The following is a 22,423-nucleotide window of genomic DNA, read 5'->3' as shown; positions in this document are numbered from 1 at the left end:
AAGGATTTTTCTAACTCAAATTTACTTATGATTTAGATCGCTTGTTTATTTTTAGATAAAAAAATCATAGAATTGTATCGGAATTTCAATAACCATAAACTCATAAAAAAATTGTAAGGACATAAACACTAATTATTTTACAACTCAACAACTTGCATAGCATAATATATGGATGAAAATCATAAATATTAATAAGATTAATTATTAGAAGTTGTAAGTTTAATGCAAGGGCCAAGGAAGGTTGATGGTGTTTATTAAAAATATTACAATAACATGCATTAGCATTTAGCACCATACCATAATCTTCAAGTAGACATACATACATACATAATAATACATAATAATAACATGAAACTCATAAGCTTAATTAATATTGGACCCAACTAGAGGAAGAGGAAGATGAAGAAGGATCAGTTCAAAGTTTGGTGCAACCAGCAATGGAAATGATGGATTCCTTTCTCAATTGGCATCACATATCTTCCACTTCTATATGCTGGTGTTTCTAGACCCCTCTGCACACTTTCACATAACACCACATCTTCTTTCTGCAACCAACCAACACCACATATCAAACATCATCATCATCATCCTACCCGGTATATCCCGCTCATAGAAAACTAAAACCAAGATCTGAGGAAGAAAAGACGGCGACAACTCATACCCATAAAGGAGAGCGCGGCCAGAAAAGTCCCCGGCTCGAGGAAGATACCACATATCAAACATCTTACACTTTATTAATTAGTGCAACTACCGTTTTCAATAGACAGTAAGATATGTCAAAATAATTGATTGAGTAGGTTTTAAATCAGGTCGGATTTGGATTAATACAATGGGTACATTAAGGGTTTTTTAAATAAAATTTCTTATCATTAAAATATTTGCAAAACAAATATTTGATGTTTTAATAAAGAAAGAATTATTAACTCAAAATTAAAAAAATAAAAAAATATGGTGGGTTACTACTAAAAATAATGACGTGGAATTACATTGACAAACATAGGAAAAGTAATCAAAATGATCGAGTTTGAGTTACGTTTAGGTTTGTCCTAGTATTTTTAAATTTTTTGGTCGAGATATTCTCGGATCACGGGTAAAAAAATTTGAATTATGAACCTATAAAATCCAATTGGGTCGTTTTCGAATTAAAAGCTAATTTTTTACTCAATTTCGAGTAAGGTAAAAAATGGCAATTCAAGGCTTAAGGCGTAGAAGTAAGTCAAAAGTGATCAGGGTCCAATAAAATATAAGATAAAAAAGATTCTAAACCTAAGCTAAAGACAAAAGAAATTCTAAACTAATCGATTAGTACTAAAACTAAGAAATTTATGCAACTATATGGCCACACATTTATTGAAATTATGTGTTTTATGGTGACGCTGTGACGTATATTACATATACAATTAACATATGCCGGTAAAATGTGAAAATAAATCTAGTTTAGCGACATGTTTGTTTTTTGACGTACCTGTACGTTGTCGTTGATCTTTATGCTTTTTTCAATGTAAGGTTTGTCGTTCTGCATCAATGTAAATACAAGTTTAATTTTAAACTCCCCTAATTATTAAAAAATGTGAAAAAAAAGCCAAAATGAAAACTTACCATCATGGATTTATCAAGATAATAGTCCACCACAAGTTTACACTTCCTGGGTCCTAATGGAACAATGTGCATTGTGGTCATCCAAGGGCCATACCTGAAACATCACAATTCCATCAAAACTTGTCACTATCACTTTGTTCATAAGTAGCCAAACCTATCTTTATCAATTCTTCATATAAGTGACTCCACCTATTTATGAAAAGGTATGTGGGTTTTCATAATAAGAAATACTCAAATAATACGAACTTTCACCAATTTTTTTTATAGTAACATCAACTTTGAATAATAGTATCAATTTTAGAGGTGACTGCTAACACAATATATACCAACGTTTGTTTAATCATTAATTTACTTTTTTTTTGTCAAATAACTTACTATAAATTAATTTAAGCAAACATCTCTAAAATTAGTTTATTGATAGTTAATCAAAAGTCGGTATTATTATAAAAACATCAATAAATATTTGTATTATTCATGGTAATTTTTCATTTACTTTCATTTACTTCATATTTGATGAGTGAATGAATGTAGGAACACATAGTATCACTACCTTTCCACAGCAAAGTTTGGATAAATAAAAGCATAGAATGCTTCTGATCCAAGTCTATCAAACCCATTTGGCTTGTTTGAACTGCTTGCTACTCTTTGAATCACAACTTTCTCCAACAACTGCATTTTTATACATTTACATTATTATATTGATTAACATATTTTAGGGAAATAATAAAAAAATTGTCAAAATATCAAAATTAAGTTGATAGTTGAGGCTTTAAGGTTATATGTTATACTACATCTGGTCTATAATAATTGCTATAGTCACTGTAGCAACTATTATTTATCAATAGTTCTTGTTTTGCATATCTAAAAGATATTTAAGTGGGATTTTATTTGATTCATTTCAACTTATATTGGGGGTGTTTGGTTCTTAACTTTTTGCTTAGCCTTTTGGTTGGCTTTTGGGTTTTAACTTGTTGGTTGGTCAAACAGCCAAAAAACATGTTTGGTAAATAGCTTTTAAAGTAGCTGAAAAGCTGACTTTTAAGCCAAAATAATAAGATGTTCCAGCTAGCTTTTTTGCTTGGCTTTTGGCTTATTGGCCCACTTTTTCTCTAGTAAACAGCTAACAGCCAATACTTAAATTTACCAAAGATCTCTATAAATAACTATCTTTCTCAACTAACTTAAAAGCCAACAAAAATAGTCAACATTTCCAGCTAGTCAAACAAGCCAATTAAAAAAAGTTAACAACCAACAACCAATTTCCAAACACCCCTAGTTCATAATGTTAATTTTTTATGATTTTTGATCATATATAATTAACGGTATTAAGAATTAATTTTAACTATCTTTTTCAACTAACTTATAAGCCAACAAAAACAGCCAACATTTCCAGCTAGTCAAACAAACCAACTGAAAAAGTTAACAGCCAACAACCAATTTCCAAACACCCCTAATTCATAATGTTAATTTTTTATAATTTTTGATCATATATAATTAACAGTATTAAGAATTAATTTGCATCAGATAATGTAAAAAATAATAGTGTAACAATTATAAAAAATCAGAGAAAGTATATAATAAGCATGACCATCTTCAAGTTCATATAATATACAAATTAATAGTAGCAAATAATAAGGAGCTTACATCAGTTTTATAGGTGTCAAAGTCGAGTTCAGCAGCATAGTACTTGTGAGCATAAGGAACATGATATGCACTGTCCAAATAATTGTCGCAAAATACCTACATTCCATCACAATAACACAAATATATATCAATTAGTCCTATTATAGTATTAATTAGCAAAAATTAATTGGTAATTACTCACTCCATAAATTCGTCGTACTTTCCATTTTAGTTTGTCTCTTTTAACATTGTAATATTTTCATTTTAAGTAGTGTCTTTACCACTCTCTTTAACACAATTTACTAATATTCCACTTGAATTTGATGGGTGGTTAAGATTCGAATCTTGACCTCTTTGTTACTTTAGCTTTGATATCATGTCAAGAAATCAATTCAACGAAAAGTTTAATCTGATGGTTGACGCCCATAACATTTTTAACTTTACGACATTTCTATTTTAGGTAGTGTAATTTAGTGGTTCCTACCAATTTCTTAATACTTGTGTCTATTGTTAGCGTTGCAATCTGTTAGGAGCGGAAGAAGTAATTAATTAATTAAAGGTTAGAGTGGTAAATAAAATAATAAACCTTCCAATTGGATTCCATTGGGAATTCACTCCTATTAATGAATTGAAGAGAAGCATCAAAAGCATGTTTTTTAACTTCTTCAGCACATGAACCAATCCACTCTTTTCCAACATCTTCAGTTCCTTCAGAGCCTGATCTATCTAAGCTTATCAGAACAAATGGCCCCCATATTGCTACCTTTAGAGTTACTAGCCCAAGTTCCTGTCAATGCCACCACAACAACATTTATAATATAATTTGCATCATCATATTGCTAATCTTTTTGGCAAAAACTGATATATTTGTTCATATAGTCAATCGGATTAAGACTTTGACATTATATTGATGATCATCATCAATTGTCAATTCGATACAAACAATTATCTTTTCGGTAAAACCAAAATAAAAAAGTAATTTTATTATATTAAAGTGTCTATTTATTATCCACATGAAAGTTGTACTACATCGGAAAAAAAAAGGTATACGTTGCTTTATGAGTGTCAAATACTTACTTGAGGGTCAAATACTTGATTTTCAGTTTTAGTGGCTTTCATGAGTGATCCATCTAAGCCAAATACCCATCCCTACAACAACCAAATATGTAAAAACCAAGTTAGATACATTTGACAATCACTTATGAGAAAATAAGAGTATAAATTCTCAAAATATAAATTAATTGGACTATTTAACTCATATAAAAAACACGTTTTACAATATATGATCGACTCATACAACAATTTTATTTGAGATTTGATAAAACATAAAAACTATGTCCAATAAGTAGAACTCACATGATAAGGGCAGACAAAACAAGACTTCTTGCCAGTTCCACATGCAAGAATTGATGCACGATGAGTACAAACATTGTGGAATGCATGAACTTTCCCCTGACCATCTCGGCATACCAAATATTCAACATTTCCTAGACTGTAATAATGTCACAATTTTTATTCTTAGATACTTAATTTACCAAAACATCACTACTAAAGTTATATATATATATATATATATATATATATATATATATATATATATATATATATATATATATATATATATATATATATATATATATATATATATATATATTATAATATAATATATATATATATATATATAGAGAGAGATTGTACTAATAATATAAAAAATATGTCCATGTGCTTAATAAATAGAGGAGTAATTTAATGATAAACAAACCTTCCGGTGAAATATTGATTAGGCTCCTTTATTTGATCACTATATCCTGTCAACACAAAATCAGTGTTAGCCCTTTATTTTTACCTTTAAAAATATTATCCAAAATTTTAACCAATGTCTCCTTGAATTGGAATTATGATAATTAGAAGAAATCAAAAAAATTATTTGAGAAGTCATCATGATATTTTTTTTACATATTCAATATTTTTTACAATTTTTTTTTAAAAAATTTGATATAATTTACATTTTATGATGAGATATAAAAATAAAAAAAATAAAATAGATCAACATATTATAAATATTACATTTTAGGAAAAGATAGTTCTTTTTCTACTACCTTTTTACTTAATTGTAATTTCTTTACTTGAGAAAGGAACATGGATGTTTTAACAATCTTTTACTCACTCCGTCTCTTTTTATATGTTATATTTCACTTTTTGTTGAAATCTAAATTGTAATCTTTCTAATTGTATGTTATTTTCTCTGTTTCATAATAATACTTGTTATATTTTTTTTATCTATTTTACGATACTTGTCATATTATATAATATATTATTTAAATTTTTATTAATTCAGATGTTATATGGGATAGGGGGAGTAATATACATGAGGAGGACTTTGATGCTTTGGAAGAAAAGTCTTAAAAAAATCCTATATATAGAAGTATATTTTATTGGAATTTCCTTTCTAGTGGACCTAAAATATAGGAAAATCTTGTATAGTATACCTAATCTTGTATATTATTCATTGAATCTTGAAATGTTAGTGTTCTTTTCAAGAACTTGCTCTTTTACCGTATCATAAAACTAAAATTTTTTTATAAATTTGGCCCATATGATTTAAGTATGCATTAGTCTAATAATAACAAATATTTACTAATTGTAACTTGTCAAGTAAAATCTTTTAAAATTAGTACACAGTAAATAATATAGATTAAGTCTATACAAAATTTTTTCTCCCCATAAAAATAAACTTTTGTTAACAGTAATATAAACCAAAAGTTTAAATGCTAGTTTAATTAGCTTTTACATAATATTATATGAATTATTATATATATATATATATATATATATAAACACTTAATTTGTTATTATAATAGCTTCTGATACTATATTAAGTAGCTTTTGATTCTATACCAGGAATTATCTAAGCTAACAAACTGAAATTGATTGTTGAAGTTAAAACCCCTTAAAACATCCCACAATTTCAGTATTTCCAAGCAAACGCAATTCATTTTTGTTTGGTATTATTGAGGCATAAATAAGAGAATATTCCAAGGGGATTACTATTTGCATACTTATATAGTTATTTGTCACCATCTAAATTATACTCTGAAAATTTTATAAATATGTAGATGAGATAAAAAAAAATATTATATATATATATATATATATATATATATATATGAATATTAAAAAAAGTATAGTCCTATTAAAAATAAAAATATAATAAATTTAATAAGCCGGACTAGAAAAAACAAAGTAATTTCTAGAAAAATCAGTCACGTTATGACTTACTAAGTTATAACCCCTTGACTGATATGTGGCTGTGGAAATCACAATCAGTATTCATTTTTTTGTGAAAAGGACAATCACTATATAATTTGAATGAATCAAATATTATTGAACAAAAATCCATCATAAATCTATTTTGATTAAGAGATAATGATCCATAAAATCTCTTTAATTTTTTACTCTAATAATTATATTTTACTTCTATTATCTATGATTTTATTCTTGTAATTATTATAAGTCTATACTACGTATCACTACTTTATCATTTTCTCCGTCTATTTGTAATTAAATTGCTAAAAGTCATGCAAACTCTTATTTTTCTAAAATTTCTAGTTCGATTTGTTGCCAACCAAAAATATTTTAATTTAATTTAATATAAATATTTTTCTCCTTTTGGGATTTACTATAATGCAAACTGTTACTTAATAAATGTTGTACTTGTAGGCTATTAAATCGAAAATAAGATTAAAACTTTAAAACATGTGGATTATTAGATAATAAAGAGAAATAGAGAATAATTAAGTGTGTGGATTACACTAAAGAGAACAGATTTGAAAGTAAATATGTCTGGTATAAACTTAATTCATATTAAAATAATACGCAAAATTCCCGATCAATTGCATTTTTATTGGTTTATATTTTCGTATTTTTAATGACTTTGTCTCACTTTATTTGGACATGTTTGTCAAAACATATATTGAAGTCTTAATATCTCTAATGGTGCATAACTAAAAATTATAAAAAGTTGATATTAATAATTTTTATATTGGGACGAATCAGATGAATCAAACAAGATCTCACTTATAGATTAGGAATAAAATAAAAATTAAAAGTGAAGCCGTGATAATATAAAAAAAATCAAATAGGATAGATAAAGTCACTGAAAACGAAAATAGTTCTCTTGAATCTCTCTTATATTAACCCATACTTTTCAACTCATACTCCTTTATTTAAATTTGGTGCATACTATTTTACTTCGTATACTTACAACATACATGGATGACACTTGGTTTATTGTTATAGAAAGAACAAAAGATATTGCTTCATCAATTGACAATTGCCCAATCTCCCAACACGTCATCAATCTCGTGTTTTAACGGCTAAGATCACGTTTAGCTTATTTGTTTTTTGTGCTTGACAATTAGATTTTGGTTATTTCCTTTTTGGACTGGCTTGTATCATGAGCTTTTTTGTTATTATTGTTTCTCTTAACTTTTTTATTTTTTTTTGGTATTTGGGTTTTTAATTGGTTAATTTGTAAAAAATTATTTGGTAAATAACTTTTAAGTCATCTAAAACTATTTTTATGCCAAAATTTTAAAACTATTTATAGTAGTTTTTAAATGATTTTAGCTTAATTTTTCTCTTATAAACAACCAAGAACCAACAAATAATCTTTATAATACATTTTCGTAACAGCTAAATCAAACAATTGACTTAAACATCTGATTCACCAACCAATACTTATGACAATACTTTTAAGTGGTTACACCAGCCAACAACTCCAACTAAAAAACATTTGTCAAGCATACCCTTATAAGTGTATTAATTTAATTTATTAGGAGTGTTTAATTATTTTTAGTAATTAATATATCATATGTCATTATTTTTACATATAATTTTTACGATTGAACTGATGATTATGTGTAAATACAAAAAAAAAAATTTAAAAATGTTCTTTTAACTTTGTTTTTCTATGTTCAAACATTTCTTAATTCTACAACTTCTAATAATAACTTGGAAAATTTAAATTTTAGGTGTTTTATTTAATTATAAAAATTTCATCTTTAAGATATTATTTAAAAATTCTAAGTATTTTCTTCAAAAAAATATTAACTTTGAAATGATAAAATAAAGCCATGTATTCATTTTTACCTCTAGAAATGATCATTAATAGGTTAGATGTTTTATAATAAGATAACTCTTAATATTGGAATTTTATTTGATAATACAAAACTACAAAATATAGAGAAAAATATGATTATGAATTATGATGGTTCATAACTGGAACTTTGGATCAATTATTTGATCACTTTTATAATCTTAAAGTAATTAATTTTACAGTCTTAAAATAATCAATTATAGTCTATTAAATAATTGGGATCTCACATAAAACTTATTGATTAGTTGTGTACTCATATATAAATAGATGAAGGCGATTAATGTCATGATAGTACTCCAACAAGTAAATAGTCAAGTGCATATCTGATATCAAGAGTCCATATTGTCCAATAATAGAGATCATATAGAGAAACTAACTCTTAGTAAATAACTCACTTTTAATAAATAAGAGTTATTTGTGAGATTAATAAATTCTATTACTTGTGAGATTAGTAAATTACCCTTATGTAATAGGGTGAAAGTTTTACTGTTTTAATTTATTTTTTTATTTTATTTATTTTAATATTATTTTTTTATTTTTTTATAATGATTTACAAATCATAGGAGTTTTGGGTCATATATAATAGGTTGGTCCCTCCTATTCTAGTTAATATGTCCATTTGGTTTTTTCATATATGTCAATACCCCAAATGAATTTTTAATAACTTTAATTGCACCTAATGAAACATTCTAAAAAAATATTAATAAAATATATATTAAGACGAATCAAAATAAAATTTTACTTGACTAAGAAAATACAAACTAAAAAATTTGTGAATAATATAAAAATGAATCAGACATTTGATTAGAATTAAAATTTGCTCATTATAATTCATAGTATATTATTATCAATTTCTTTTTTGATGGATATTGTTTATATCACTCCCTCCTACGTTTAAAATAATCCATGTAGTGAAAAAAAAATTAATGATTTTTCAACAATTATATATAAAAAAAATTAAAATATATATAAGTGAGATCTTATTAGATTCTCTCAATATATAGAATTTGATTTTTATTATTTTAAAAAATTCACAGAATATATTTTTAGAGATATTAAGACTCAAATTTTAAATGAAAAATGTGTAAAAAGGTAAAAACACAAATTCTTGTATGAGATGTTTTCGCTGTGACACATGTCTCATATTTGAGTTAAATAGTACAATAATACAATTTTTTAGCATAATAGGCTTTTTTATAGACTCGTCTCACGGTGAGACAATCTGTATATTATTTGTAATAAATCTGACATAATTATTATATTAATGAGCACCAAAAAGAAAAAAAGCAATAATTAATTTATAATATTTTCCAGAATTAATTAAAAAGCATAATAATAAATGAAAATAAAAATAAAAAAAAATACCTGCGACTTGCCATCCTTTGTAAAAGATACGGTCAAGTTCATGAGAATAAAGGGAAGGGTCAGTGTACCAAGTAGAAGGAGGAGTGAAACCATCTTCAGCTGGAACTTTTGGATCAAATTCATGAATTATTCTTTTGATATTTGGTGTTGTTGTTGTTGTTATATTATTACTATTTATAGATGGAATCACAGGGGATGCTACTGCTTTTGGGATTATTTTATTGGTTTTACTTGTAATTTTACTAATATTAATATTATTATTTAATGAAGAAGGAATGTTAATTTGATCAGAAAATTGATCATTATTTGGATTTGATGAATTTCTAACTCCACAAAAAGTAGTTGGATAATTTATCAACATTGAAGCTGATGATGCCATCTCACAATACTAATAATACCACTCTAAACTCTTCTATGTTTTTTTTTTCTCTTTGTGATTTTGTTCTCCACACTCCTTAACAAGCTCTATGCTCTTCTATTTATATATTTCATGTCACACTACACCACCTTCTTTGTCTCCCCCCCCCCCCCCTTTTTTTTTATTATTTTTAATTAATTTTTTTTATGTACTATGTTTTCTTATTATTGTGTGTCAGAGTATATAGCATATTTTGGGTCAATCATCATCTTAATTTTTTGGTTGAATTATTTCATTTACATGATATCAAAGCCAGCGTGACAAAAGATCGCGAGTTTGAATCTCAACAACCACTCATTTAGGGCATGTGTTACATCCATGCGTTATCCTAAAGGACTTTCATGTGAAGGGACATGACGTCTTAACCATCAAATGAATATTTTGTTTGAGTCGGTTCTTTTACATTTAATTTTGATTAAATGTCTCCCTTCTGATTGTGATTAGGTGTCTCATTTATTTTTATTGTTTTTTTTGTCCCTCTCATTTTAATTTCCACAATAATTCACAACTTTGTTTAATCTCATCAATGTATTTTAATTCTATATTAATTTTATCTGCATATATCATTATCTCACTTTATTTATTACAAACTATCATCTTTTCCATAAAAATCAATTTTTTAAAAAAACATAATTAAATTGAGTATAATATCGCCTTAATTCGTCTCTATGTTAAATATTCATTTTTATACTCTAACTTACACATATTTAGAATTAAAATAGATATTATACAACTATTTTGATCGAGATGACCACTTGTTATTGGAAGACTATGGTCTTATTCGAAATTATAATCCTAATAGTCCACAAACTTCGATCACGTATATATAACTATCTGGAGCCCTCACGACAATAGTCCAAACATAATAGTGAAATATTATATATTTCAATATTTTCATGAGTTCAATAAATATAAATTAAGTTCGTGAGTCAGCTTTATAATCTCTAAATAATATTCTCTCCTCTTCGCTTTAAATATTCACAAATTCTTGTGAAAGACGGTTTCTTTGAAAGATTATTTTTAATTGGACCGAATTATTATATATTTTTTAAAATATAGTAAGTAGACAATAAGAATAATGTAAGTAGACATTTAAGATATTGAAAATATGCATTTAAGATACGATAAGTAAGTATTAAGGATAATATGAGTAGACATTAAAAATACGGTAAGTAGACATTAATATTTTATGGGTTGGGCTTGAGATATGTCTCTCAAAGAAACAGTCTCTCAAGAGACTAGCTGTTAAATATTTCATTGAGTTTTAGTACATTTGTCAATGCACGTTTTCCATCTTCAAGAATTCTAATTGTGCTTGAGTAAAAACTATAAGAGTTTGATAGTAATTATATTTACAATAAGATGAATCAAACAAAATCTTATTCGACGAATCAAACAAAATACATAATAAGAGTGATTGATGAATAACATTGAAAAACCAAACGAGACATTTAAAGCGAATAGGACGGAGTACAAATTGGAATATAAGTATACTATTTAATGTTTTATTTAGGTTCTTTACTTATGGAGCCGTTTATATAGTCGGGTCTTATTCGAATTTTATCATATTCAAATACTTTTAAAAGCTTATTTGGTAATCGACTAATCGGTATTAAATAATAACAATAATAATAAATATTTAATATAATTTTGGTTAAAAAAAATCTAATCACATATTTAATTGTTATGTTTGTTATATTCAATTTATTTGTTTTCTCCTCAAATTTCAAATAATGTTATTATTTGAAAATGTGATAATGAAAAATTATACATAAATTCTTTTATCACTGATTTTTCATTACCATTAATGATAATATTTTCATGAAAATTTAAACAGTAAATTATTCTCCTTAACATTATTAATATCAACAATCAAACAAGTAGTAAATTATTTTTAATCTTGAATTAAAAGTTTAAGTAACAATTCAAACTAGTCATAAAATTTTTCCACAAGGTCTATGTGTAAAGCATATAATTAATTGCTCTTTCATTTTGCAAAAATTAAAAAAAAAAAAAGAAAAAGAAAAAGGAGAAGTTTCAACATAATATATGAAAATAATAATTAAATGATGTATCCATCCAATCCTTTCAATTAATGTTTGTTCACGGCATCTCTTCACCACATTTATTGAGGACACTTGTAACATTTTTAGCATAAAATACAACGAGGTGGACGACGTTTCTTTTGTCTCTTGTCTTCAACATTTTGTATTTGTGGACTATGGTGAACCACCTTTTTCTTTTTCCTTTTATAATTCTAAATGTGCTTTTTATTTTTTTTTTCTTTTTGGACAAAATTTGATTATTTGGTATTTGATAATTGATTTTTTATTAGTTTTTTGATTAAAATTTAGTTTTTGATTTTTGATATTTTAGTTGATCAAATAGTTAAAAGAAATATTGGTATAACTTTAAAGCTTAAGTCAAAACCAAGACTGCTCATAATAATTTTTTCATTGACTTTTAACATAATATTTCTCTAATAAACAATCAACAACTTATAATATTTTTATTAAACTTCCTTAAAAGTAGTTTTAAACAACTAATATGACAATTAATGCTTTCAGCTGGTTAAATCAGTCAACCATTTCATGCAACAACTACATCTAGTTGTTATTTGACAAACATGCCCTTATCTAAAACTGTTAAGTAGTTTCATTTTTATGATTTTTCCCTATATAAATGAATTAATTTTTAAATGCGTTGAGTTACTTTTATTACTTCTATTATAGGACAACTAGTTTTATTTATTTATTTTAACCAAATATGTAGATGAAACTTTTTTTTTCATACAAAAATTAAGCTAATTAATATGGTTTCAATGCCTAATTAAATAAAATTCTGAAAATATTTGACGACAAAGACTTTAAGACAAGTGTATCATTGATACACCCTTAAAAGACAAATGTGAGGCATGAATGAATATAAATATATAATTTCAAGGTCATATATCACTGAAAAATCATAAATATTTGTGTATGGACTTTATTAAATTCCTTAGATAATATTGACAATATTCCAACTCTATTAATATTGACGATTTTTTATCTTGGATTTTTATCTAATTAACATAGTAAGTTTTCTGGCAAAAAATCATAGGTTAAACTAGTGATTAAGAGCTTTTCTTTTTACTCATATATTAATAAGATTTTAATTTTCCCCACTTATATATATATGGATTAATATAGCTAACACATCAATTTTTCTTAATTTATTCGTAATGACTAGCTAAATATGTACTATTAAATCTTAGTTGGAGTAAGTACGACTTTTTCATATAAGATGTTAGGATGAATCAAAGCTTACATAGTTTTCGGATTTTCTCGGTATAAATCCATAAAAGACTCCCATTAGAAATATTAATTAAAAGTAACTCATATCAAACAAACCATTGATTAGATCATTTATTAACAAATTCTAGTACTAAATACTTAAAAAAAAAAATTAATTATTCAATTTTTTATGAGTGTAGATTGCCGAAGATGTTTTAAGGTATATATCCACAATAGAAATTATCATATTGGTTTATGTTTAAACTTGTCATTAGTTTAGATTAGATAATGGAGAATGATTGTATAAATCGGTGCTAATTAGATAATAAAAAGAAACATTACTCTAATAGTCCGTTCTTGGAGTTTATCTCATTTGTTTAAAAAAATATTATATAAAATAGTTAAAATGGATAAAATAAAATTCACAATATATAGTAATACACAGAAAAAACTTAGTTAATTTGGTGATTAAATTACTTAGTACTATAAACAAGTATAATATGGAGTATTTGTTATTAATGAGTTAAATTTCACTACTTTTTAATATTAATAGTATATATTTTATCTGATAGATAGATACTGGTAAGCTTTATATAGGTTAAAAGAGAATAAATTGCGTCAAACATAAGACATGTACTCCAATAGATTAGCACAAGAAGTGTTGATGTTTGCATCTACCATACGCTTATTTTACTATGTCTTAGTCTGCTTATCCATGATGTTGACATTAACCTAAGTCATCATCTATATTCTATATATATACTATCTAGAAGACTAGAAGTATTTTAAATTAAAAAGTTCATATACAAAGTATTTTCTTATATTATGATAACTTATCATGACTACATCATATTCCACATTCTACAATAATACTTATTAGTAACTCCATCTTAAAGAAATAACAATAACTACGTGTTTAATATTCATATTTTGAAGGTCATTAACCGAAACACATAACGACGTGTTTGATATTCATATTTTGAAGGTCATTAACCGAAACACATATTGTTTGTTTCTACTCTAAAGTAATCGTTTACGTTACTTTTAAGAAATGCAATCCTCTAATTTGTTACCGCTCGTAGTAGTGTTGTAACAAATTTCCTTACCTTATTTCCTTTGCTCTCTTCATACAATTCAATTAATAACAATAACACTTAGTATTACCCTTGCCTATATTCATATATTTCTTTTTCAATATATTTTAACTTGTCGTACCAAACACCTCTTAAGTACAAATAAGGTAAAAGAAATTAGAAATTGAATAAAAGTGATTTAACTGTTTTTTTTACCAGAAAGCCGAAGAAATGTATGAATGAAAATTTTAAAAACAGAATATTAATATTATTAGACCAATTCGATGGACTAAAAAAATGAAACTAATTATTTAAGATAGTAGCCTAAAATAAAATAATCAAAATAATAACGGTGAAAAATTAAAAGAAATTGGAACATTTAATGTTGGTGTTAAAATAAAGGTCCAAAGTTGAAAATTAAAAGGTTTGTTAAGATGTCTATTTGCTTTTTTCCACTGCTTTTTTTGTCGTTTTCATTTCTAAAATAGAAAATAAATAAATAAATAAAATAAATCTTTTTTTTGATTAGTTTTAGATATTGCATCACGTATTATATTATTCTCTGAAAATGCATGAACCAAAACAATTCTTCTTCCATTTAAAGTCATTATTAAAGCTATTAAAACTCTAAACTTTATCATTTTACACTAATCATAATTTTTTTTCTAAAAACCTCTCATGAACTATTAAAACTGATTTTTATTTAGTTAAATTTTTTTGATTTATATTTGAGTTTTTATCTAACCTTTTATTCATATGTTGTGAATAAGTCCACTTATTGATTATTATTTAATAATCTCATATTTAATATGTATTTGCTCCTAACATACCCCGTGGGATATGAAAGGGGTGGGGTTGTGATGGTTAAAGGGGTAGAGTTATGGTTGTTTAGGTCAATGGATACGCTGAGAGAAAAAACAGAGTAAATGACGGATTATTAAAAATTAATCTAGAGGTGGAATTTTTGTAGCGGATGACGGATGAGTGAAAATTAAATTATTGTTAATAATTTAGGTGGTTATATATTTTCAACAGACAAAATAATTTAGTTAGTAATGTATAAATTATTTTAAAAAAAATAAAAAATAGTAAGAATCTGTTGTCTGTTGTAATGCAACGTGTCAAAATGTTGAAAGAAAGAAAAAGTATGTAGAAAATTCTAGTAATAATAATAAGCAAACACCATTATTAGTTTTATTACTACATGCGCATCTTGGTTTAAAAGGAAAATAAGAAGGTCAGAACGAGTATGGTGGTGGTTGAGATATTTCACATTTCTGTTGAGGGTGACCCATGTGTTTTCAATGTACTATTTCAGCCATTAGTGAATATGGGCGGGCCGCGGGCCTCACTTCTTTTTATTTTTATTTCTTTTTCATTGTTTTTAATTACAGCCGTATATAAATTATAAAGTACAGTTTATGTATAAGAATCAAGACGAGAGAATTATACTTTCTGAAAAATAATATGTTTCGTCGAAAAATGACATTTTATGTATAAAAGTAATATATTTTTTAAAATTTTTAAGGAAAAAAATAATTTTGTGAAAATAACCTTTTTTCTCCCAAAAAACTATCACCTTTTTTAAATAAAAAGTAATATTTTTTTTCCCTAAAATTAGCTTTCTTTTATGTAAAAAATAACTCTTTTTGGTCACTATTTTTTAAAGGTCATCTTAATGAGTATTATTTCTCATAAGAGTAGCTATAAAAATATTATTAACCAGACATGAACCATAAAGATCTAAATCGATCAAATTTAATTTTAGGGATTTTCAAATTGTTGTACAAAACAACAAAATGGTTCAAAATTTGAAATTGAAAAGAATACACTAATTATTAAAAAAAAATTCCCAAAATAAAATTCGAAAAATTATTATTCCTAAAATAAATATTTTTGTGTCTGAGCTTAAGATTAGATATGTTCGCTATTACTAAGTACTGAACATGAGATATTAGTATATACACGTTGTGGCCTGTCATCTACTAGTACTAGTTGGTGAAGTTTGTTGGAAATACTTCACATATAAGACAAAATCACACATCGATAAAATAGTGGGTTGTTGACTTGTATACATATTGAGTGAGTTAATCTTCCTATTACCATATGATTTTATAAAAAAAATAAACCTCACCAATGTATATGCAAGTTAACACTCTTAACCAGTAAGTTTGTGGGCCTGAGCCCACAGGTGTGTTGTGGCCAGTAAGTTGACGAATTGTCACGGACTAATAAAGTTTGACTGCATTGATTGTTCTTTGGTTGCATTTCAAACATCCAACACCTCCACACAAACAAGTTCTCCAACGTCCGTATTTGCAGAAGGGATGAAGTTGTCTAGGACTTTATACAGTAGACTCCTATTTGCTGAAATTCCAATGAGGGAGCAGAGAACTATAATAAGGACAGCCGGCCACAATGAGTTGGGGATATAACTATGTAGACGCCGGTCAAAAATGCCACCAAAGTACAGTAAAGCGCTAACATAAGTAGCATCATGCTTCGATCCATCAAGAACAATGACTTGTTAGAATTGTATATGTTGTTAATAGGCTATGGCAATGGCGAAGAAACAACCAACAAACAAATGCAAAGTAAACACCAAAAACAGAGTAAGCAACAACAATGACAACAACACACAGTATATGAGGTAATGATACCTTCCCCTCAAAATAAGTGTCTTATCATTAATATAAGCAAAAATACATTAATGACTCCCTTACAATCTTCAAGAACACACCCTCAAAGCAAAAGATTGAACCTTGATGTCAATCTCGCTCAAATACCCTAATACAAATGGAGAATACTCTCTTGGCTAAAACCCTAATAATCTCTTAGTATTAGGCTCTCACATCTACCCTAATAATGCTCTAAGACTACTTATATAGTCATAAAACACATTAGAATAAAATAGGACAAAAGGGCTTAAAACCCACAAAGAATTGGACATAAAACAGAAACGCCAACTGTGAGGAGCTGGTCGTTGCTCGACCCGAGCAGCAGCTGCTCAACCACCCAAGCAATAGTCCAATAGCTTCTGTCTTGCTACCCCTGCTTGGCTCGACCAAGCCCATTAAGCTCGACCACTCTTCAAGAGCTCCCAAGTTTCGTGCCTTGCCTTCATTGAGGGACACCAACTCATTATCATTTATCACTTGATCAAGTGACCCAAAACATATGTGTCCATACCCCATAACACTCTCATTTTCACTCTCAAGAGTGCAAGATAGAGCATGTATGATCAAGTGGTCGAACCCTATCACTAACCTATGGGAATTGAGTCTTGACTCAATAGTATACCATGGACCATATCAGACAAATTAGGACCAACATTGAACAACACATGGCCAATGTATCAGATATCAAAAACACTATAAAAACTGCCTTTGTGGCCAAAATGGCTTCTCCTTTTTGATTGAATCCACCTGGTAGAGTGAACCCAGCAGTGAATGTGATGGTGGCTAGTAGAGCTGCCACCACAGATAGAGTATGTTGTACTTATCCTCGGATCAAATCCTATACTTTTACACATATAATCCTGAAATGATCATGGCTTAGATACTGAAAACTCACAGAAAATTGTGATAAAGGAAACACGTGAATGCAACGTGAATTTGTTTTGGCTCAAGTTGGTCAGATAGCATGTTATGTCACAATTGAATCAAACTCATATAGGAAAAATCACCTTGAATAATACAACCTTTGTGTGATTTTCCTACAATAATCGCATCTATTAATTAAACATGAATAATCTAAAACTTTGGGGTGTGTTGAAAATTCCAATAATAAAAAAAAAGAAAAACCTTTACTCTGGTCACCATGCAATTTCAGTCCAATCCCCAACTGCTGCTGGATTATGAAACAAATCATCAAATCATCACTTCATCTTCTTTAAGTGTTCATCATCAAATTCAACCATAATCAAGGCACAATAATATTCAGACAAATAAATTTCTTAAAACTCAACCAAGCATCAAATTAAAGTATTTCATTGTCTCCACTCCATTTCCCTCACCCAAAAGCCCGCTATAATAATCAGAAAAAAAAAAAAGAAATCAAACACAAAGTACTAAAAATGAAGGTCTTTGTATATCTTTGTAAAAAAACAATTTGTCAATATCAGCTATATACCCAATCAATCTTTAAAAACTAAAGGGATTATAATTAAAATTCAACCCTTTGGAAATGTCAGAGCTAGTGACATGGGTTTTGGTAAAGGAGAGAGAATTTAGGGAATTCTTGTTCAGGAAGGTCTAACTAGTGATTTTGGTTTAGGGTGATGATTTTGAGGACTTTGTGCTTATTTTAGCCCTTATTTTTCTATGATGAGACTATTATAATGTGCTTTTGGGTGAGGAGTCAGTAGTCGAAAAGGCTTAAATGGGGAGCATGGTGGTGGGTACGGTGGGGAGAGGGGCTGAGTGGGCACAATAATATTCAGCCAGTTGGGTTTTGTTTTTATTTTTATTATTTTTTTTGGCTAAATTACCTACAATAGCAGGTTACCAAAAAGTGAGTTATGTTCACAACAAACATATCTACAAGTTTGAATTATTCATGATTAATCGATACGTAGGATTATTCATATAGTTTTGGGAAACAATGAACCTCACCAAGTGTATGTACAAAAAAACGCTCTTTACCCATGGGTTTGTGGGCCCATGCCCACGGGTGTTCCAAGTACACACGAGTAGGCCACAGTGAGATTATGTAACGAATTGCCACAACCTAATAATGAACTACTCCCTTCATTTTTTCTTTTCAAATGTCTCATTTACTTTTAGGTCAACAATCACTCTTAATTTGTATTTTATTCTTTAAAACATAGTCAAATGAGATCTTGTTTGATTCGTCTCAACATAAGATTTATTGATATCTAGTTTTTTTAATTTCTAATTATACACAATAATCGTTGTATCGAATTAGTGCATTGATAAACGTGCAAAAAGCAAATAGGACATTTGAAATGAAACAGAGGGAGTACATTAATATGTATTTGATCGATCAAGAATTATGATATTTTAGCTTACTTTTGCATAAGGGGGCAAGACGCAATGCGTTGACTTGTTGGCGATTAGTAAGAAGTTCTGTCCAGCCTTTATCATCCACTATATCCACAATCTTTTCTGCAACTTCATGACATCTCTTCTGAATAGCAAAAAGAAGAGCATTCGGAGTTTTTTTTAAGTATATTGTTATCTTCTGACAAGATGTACGCTGCATATTGTTTTTTTTTTTTTTTTAATGATTTATAGCATGAAACAGAGGTGTACATCCTTGTTTATCCTCTATTAGCCATGGAAGCATGTGTTATGAGATGTTTGGCAATGGCATTTTTGATGATGCTACTTCTTGTTTGTAATTTTCTATCAACAGTTTTGCTATTTCCACAACACCTTCCTCATTTGAGGTATCATGTATGGCCAATATATGAAGTGGGTTAAAACCATTTTTTTATCAGTTGCAAACAGTGATTCAACCAAGATCTTCGTTACATCTGGAATAATATCGGTGCTCTTTAGGAGGCATTCATATGGCCACAGCTTATTTTGTTGTGCCCAGTAGAAGCACTGATATTCCGTTTTGAGAATTTCGCTTTATTAATTTTGGATCTCCTTTAAGCAATTGCCTACAAATTTCTTCATCTGAAATCAAATCAAATATTTCACATAAATAATTAAATCCAATTAATGAATTTTGTTCATCATTCATAACAAGCATTGGCTTATGACTTCATATGTTTTAACAAATAACTCATAATACATAGCAAAAAACATAAATTATATATAATTTTGGGCCCTAAAAAATTTGGGGCTCTGGGCAAAAGAGCGCTTTATCCTTGCTGATCGACGGATGAGAATAGGTAATAGAAAAAAAAATGTGTTTGGGGGGGGGGGGGGGGGGGGGGGGGTATAAGATGAGCATATGTACCTGATGAGCGATGTGCAACATAATGCAAGTCAGTAAAGCCATCAGCATTTGTACTGCTAAAAGAAAAGGGGGACCTCAACATCTCCAAAGCGAATTTGTTGTGTCCTTTATACACAGCAAGAGAAAGCAGGGTCCAGCCACTATTAGTAAATGAGTTTGAAAGCAACTCCATATCCATTTTCCATATATCCAACGCACATTCCTCGTGAGTAAAGAGCCACAAGACAAGGGGTGTCTCCAGCAGCATTACTGGCTAGCCAAGGCTTTTCGTGTTCAGAAAGTAATGATGCTATATCTTGGTACACATCTAAGAATAGTTTTACAATCTCATGAATCCCGGTAGAGGCTGCAAAGTGAAGAGGGTTCTGCCTAGATAAAGTGTCTTGTTCAATGAGGAGGAGTTATATCGTTTCAAGGGGTAATATACTGATTGCTTCTCTGATGAATTCTACTTTGTTCGAACGCACAGCAATGTGCAGGAAGTTCTTTTCTTCCCCTGGTTGTGTTAAGCAGTATTCCCTGGGTTTACCAGAAGCTACACAGTTTCTCAAAAACTTGACATCTCCAATTTGTGCTGCACTTATCAGATCTTCTGAAGACATAATCATGATTTGTGGAACTAGACAAATATTGTGATCTTTTATGAAATTACACAAATATAGAGTGATCAAAACTTAACTTAAAAAAGAAACAAGGCCTCGGATTTGATTTGATTTGAGCTTGTTGCAGGCCACATAGTTTTCTTTAAACAACTGAACTTGACTAATGGTTATTAAAATCATATATTAGCTGTAATGTGAGTGATATTAAGATTCCCATGCTCTTAATAGCATTTAACTAATCTTATAGTAGTCGTTTATTTCACCCAATGGACTGTTTGAAACAAAAAAATAAATAAATAAATAAATAAATTCAACATTTAACTTTAAGTACTTTCACACCACCTAGTCAATTTGTAGTATTTTAAATCATTAATCCATTTCTTTATCTATTAGTATTAGTATTATAATCTATTCTTAATATACTAATTAAGTTCATAATTAGCCATGGCTGGTGGGAGTTGGACAACTAAGTAAAGAAGACTGAATATTTGTGTAGAACTGATTAACGAGATATTTAAGGAATAAGTACACATAATACTCACAATTTACTTGATCAAAAATATCATTCTCAAAATCGATTCAAACATCCAAAATCCTAAATGTAAAAACCTATGCATGATGAATAACAATTAATTTAAGTAGAATTCATTAGATGTCATAATTTCGATTCTGTCAGAGATCTGAGTATTAAAATTATTATTTTTTTGGAAAAGCTACCAATATGGTTGCATATTGCATTTACCTGGAGAAAAACGTCAGTATGAGTTTTGCCTTCATATAATATTGATTGAGCTTCTACGCCAAGTCCTTGAAGTGTTTCAGCAAATTTTACACTGATAAAAGACAAGTTGAGCTTATTAGCCCATAAAGCAACAAAGGCAAGGGAAAAATGTATGAATTCCATTCAATTTATTTTTAAAGAAAAACAAATAAATCAGAAAAATACACATATCAGTGCTAATGAAATCGACAAAGAAAACTATTTCTAACCCCATACTTCACCGTCATTCCTTATATTAAGGCTGATAGAATATTAATTCTTGAATGTTTCGTTTTCCGCTAACTGATTATTACTTGAATGTTTCGTTTTCCGCTAACTGATTATTACTCATTCATTATCTTAGGATTTATTATTGTAATCTTTGACTTTCCTTATTCTTGTAACCTCTAATGAGCATACTATAAATATTGATGGAATGTAATCCCTAGAGGGTGGGGAATTACACCGACTTTCATGGTATCACAGCCATTGGCAAGCTTGTCTCCTTTCTCTACCAAATATCAATTTTTTTCCCCCATCCTTTCTTCCTATTTTACTACTGTCCTTGTTAACATCTTGCTGCACTTTTAAATTCCCTAGTTCTATTCTCACTATGGCTTCT

At 28.2% G+C, this 22,423-nt stretch overlaps 1 protein-coding gene and 1 pseudogene across 1 annotated transcript; both read right to left on the bottom strand.

The window, feature by feature from the left end:
* Nucleotides 1-218: 218 nt before the first annotated feature.
* On the bottom strand, nt 219-10,243 carry LOC130808159 (choline monooxygenase, chloroplastic). Its single transcript, XM_057673618.1, has 10 exons — nt 9,746-10,243; nt 4,985-5,030; nt 4,579-4,714; nt 4,300-4,371; nt 3,809-4,009; nt 3,244-3,339; nt 2,150-2,268; nt 1,600-1,693; nt 1,466-1,516; nt 219-545 (listed from the first exon to the last, which is right to left on the bottom strand). Exons 1-10 carry the CDS (start codon nt 10,122-10,124, stop codon nt 411-413), a joined length of 1,329 nt encoding a protein of 442 aa, XP_057529601.1. The 5' UTR covers nt 10,125-10,243; the 3' UTR covers nt 219-410.
* Nucleotides 10,244-16,281: 6,038 nt separating this feature from the next.
* LOC130808539 (protein ACCELERATED CELL DEATH 6-like) lies at nt 16,282-19,731 on the bottom strand (annotated as a pseudogene).
* Nucleotides 19,732-22,423: the final 2,692 nt, after the last annotated feature.

The sequence above is a fragment of the Amaranthus tricolor genome, chromosome 3 (assembly GCF_026212465.1).
Source record: "Amaranthus tricolor cultivar Red isolate AtriRed21 chromosome 3, ASM2621246v1, whole genome shotgun sequence".
NCBI lineage: Eukaryota > Viridiplantae > Streptophyta > Magnoliopsida > Caryophyllales > Amaranthaceae > Amaranthus > Amaranthus tricolor.
The sequence above is the reverse complement of the archived record's forward strand: the minus strand, read 5'-3'. Positions and strand labels throughout refer to the sequence as shown.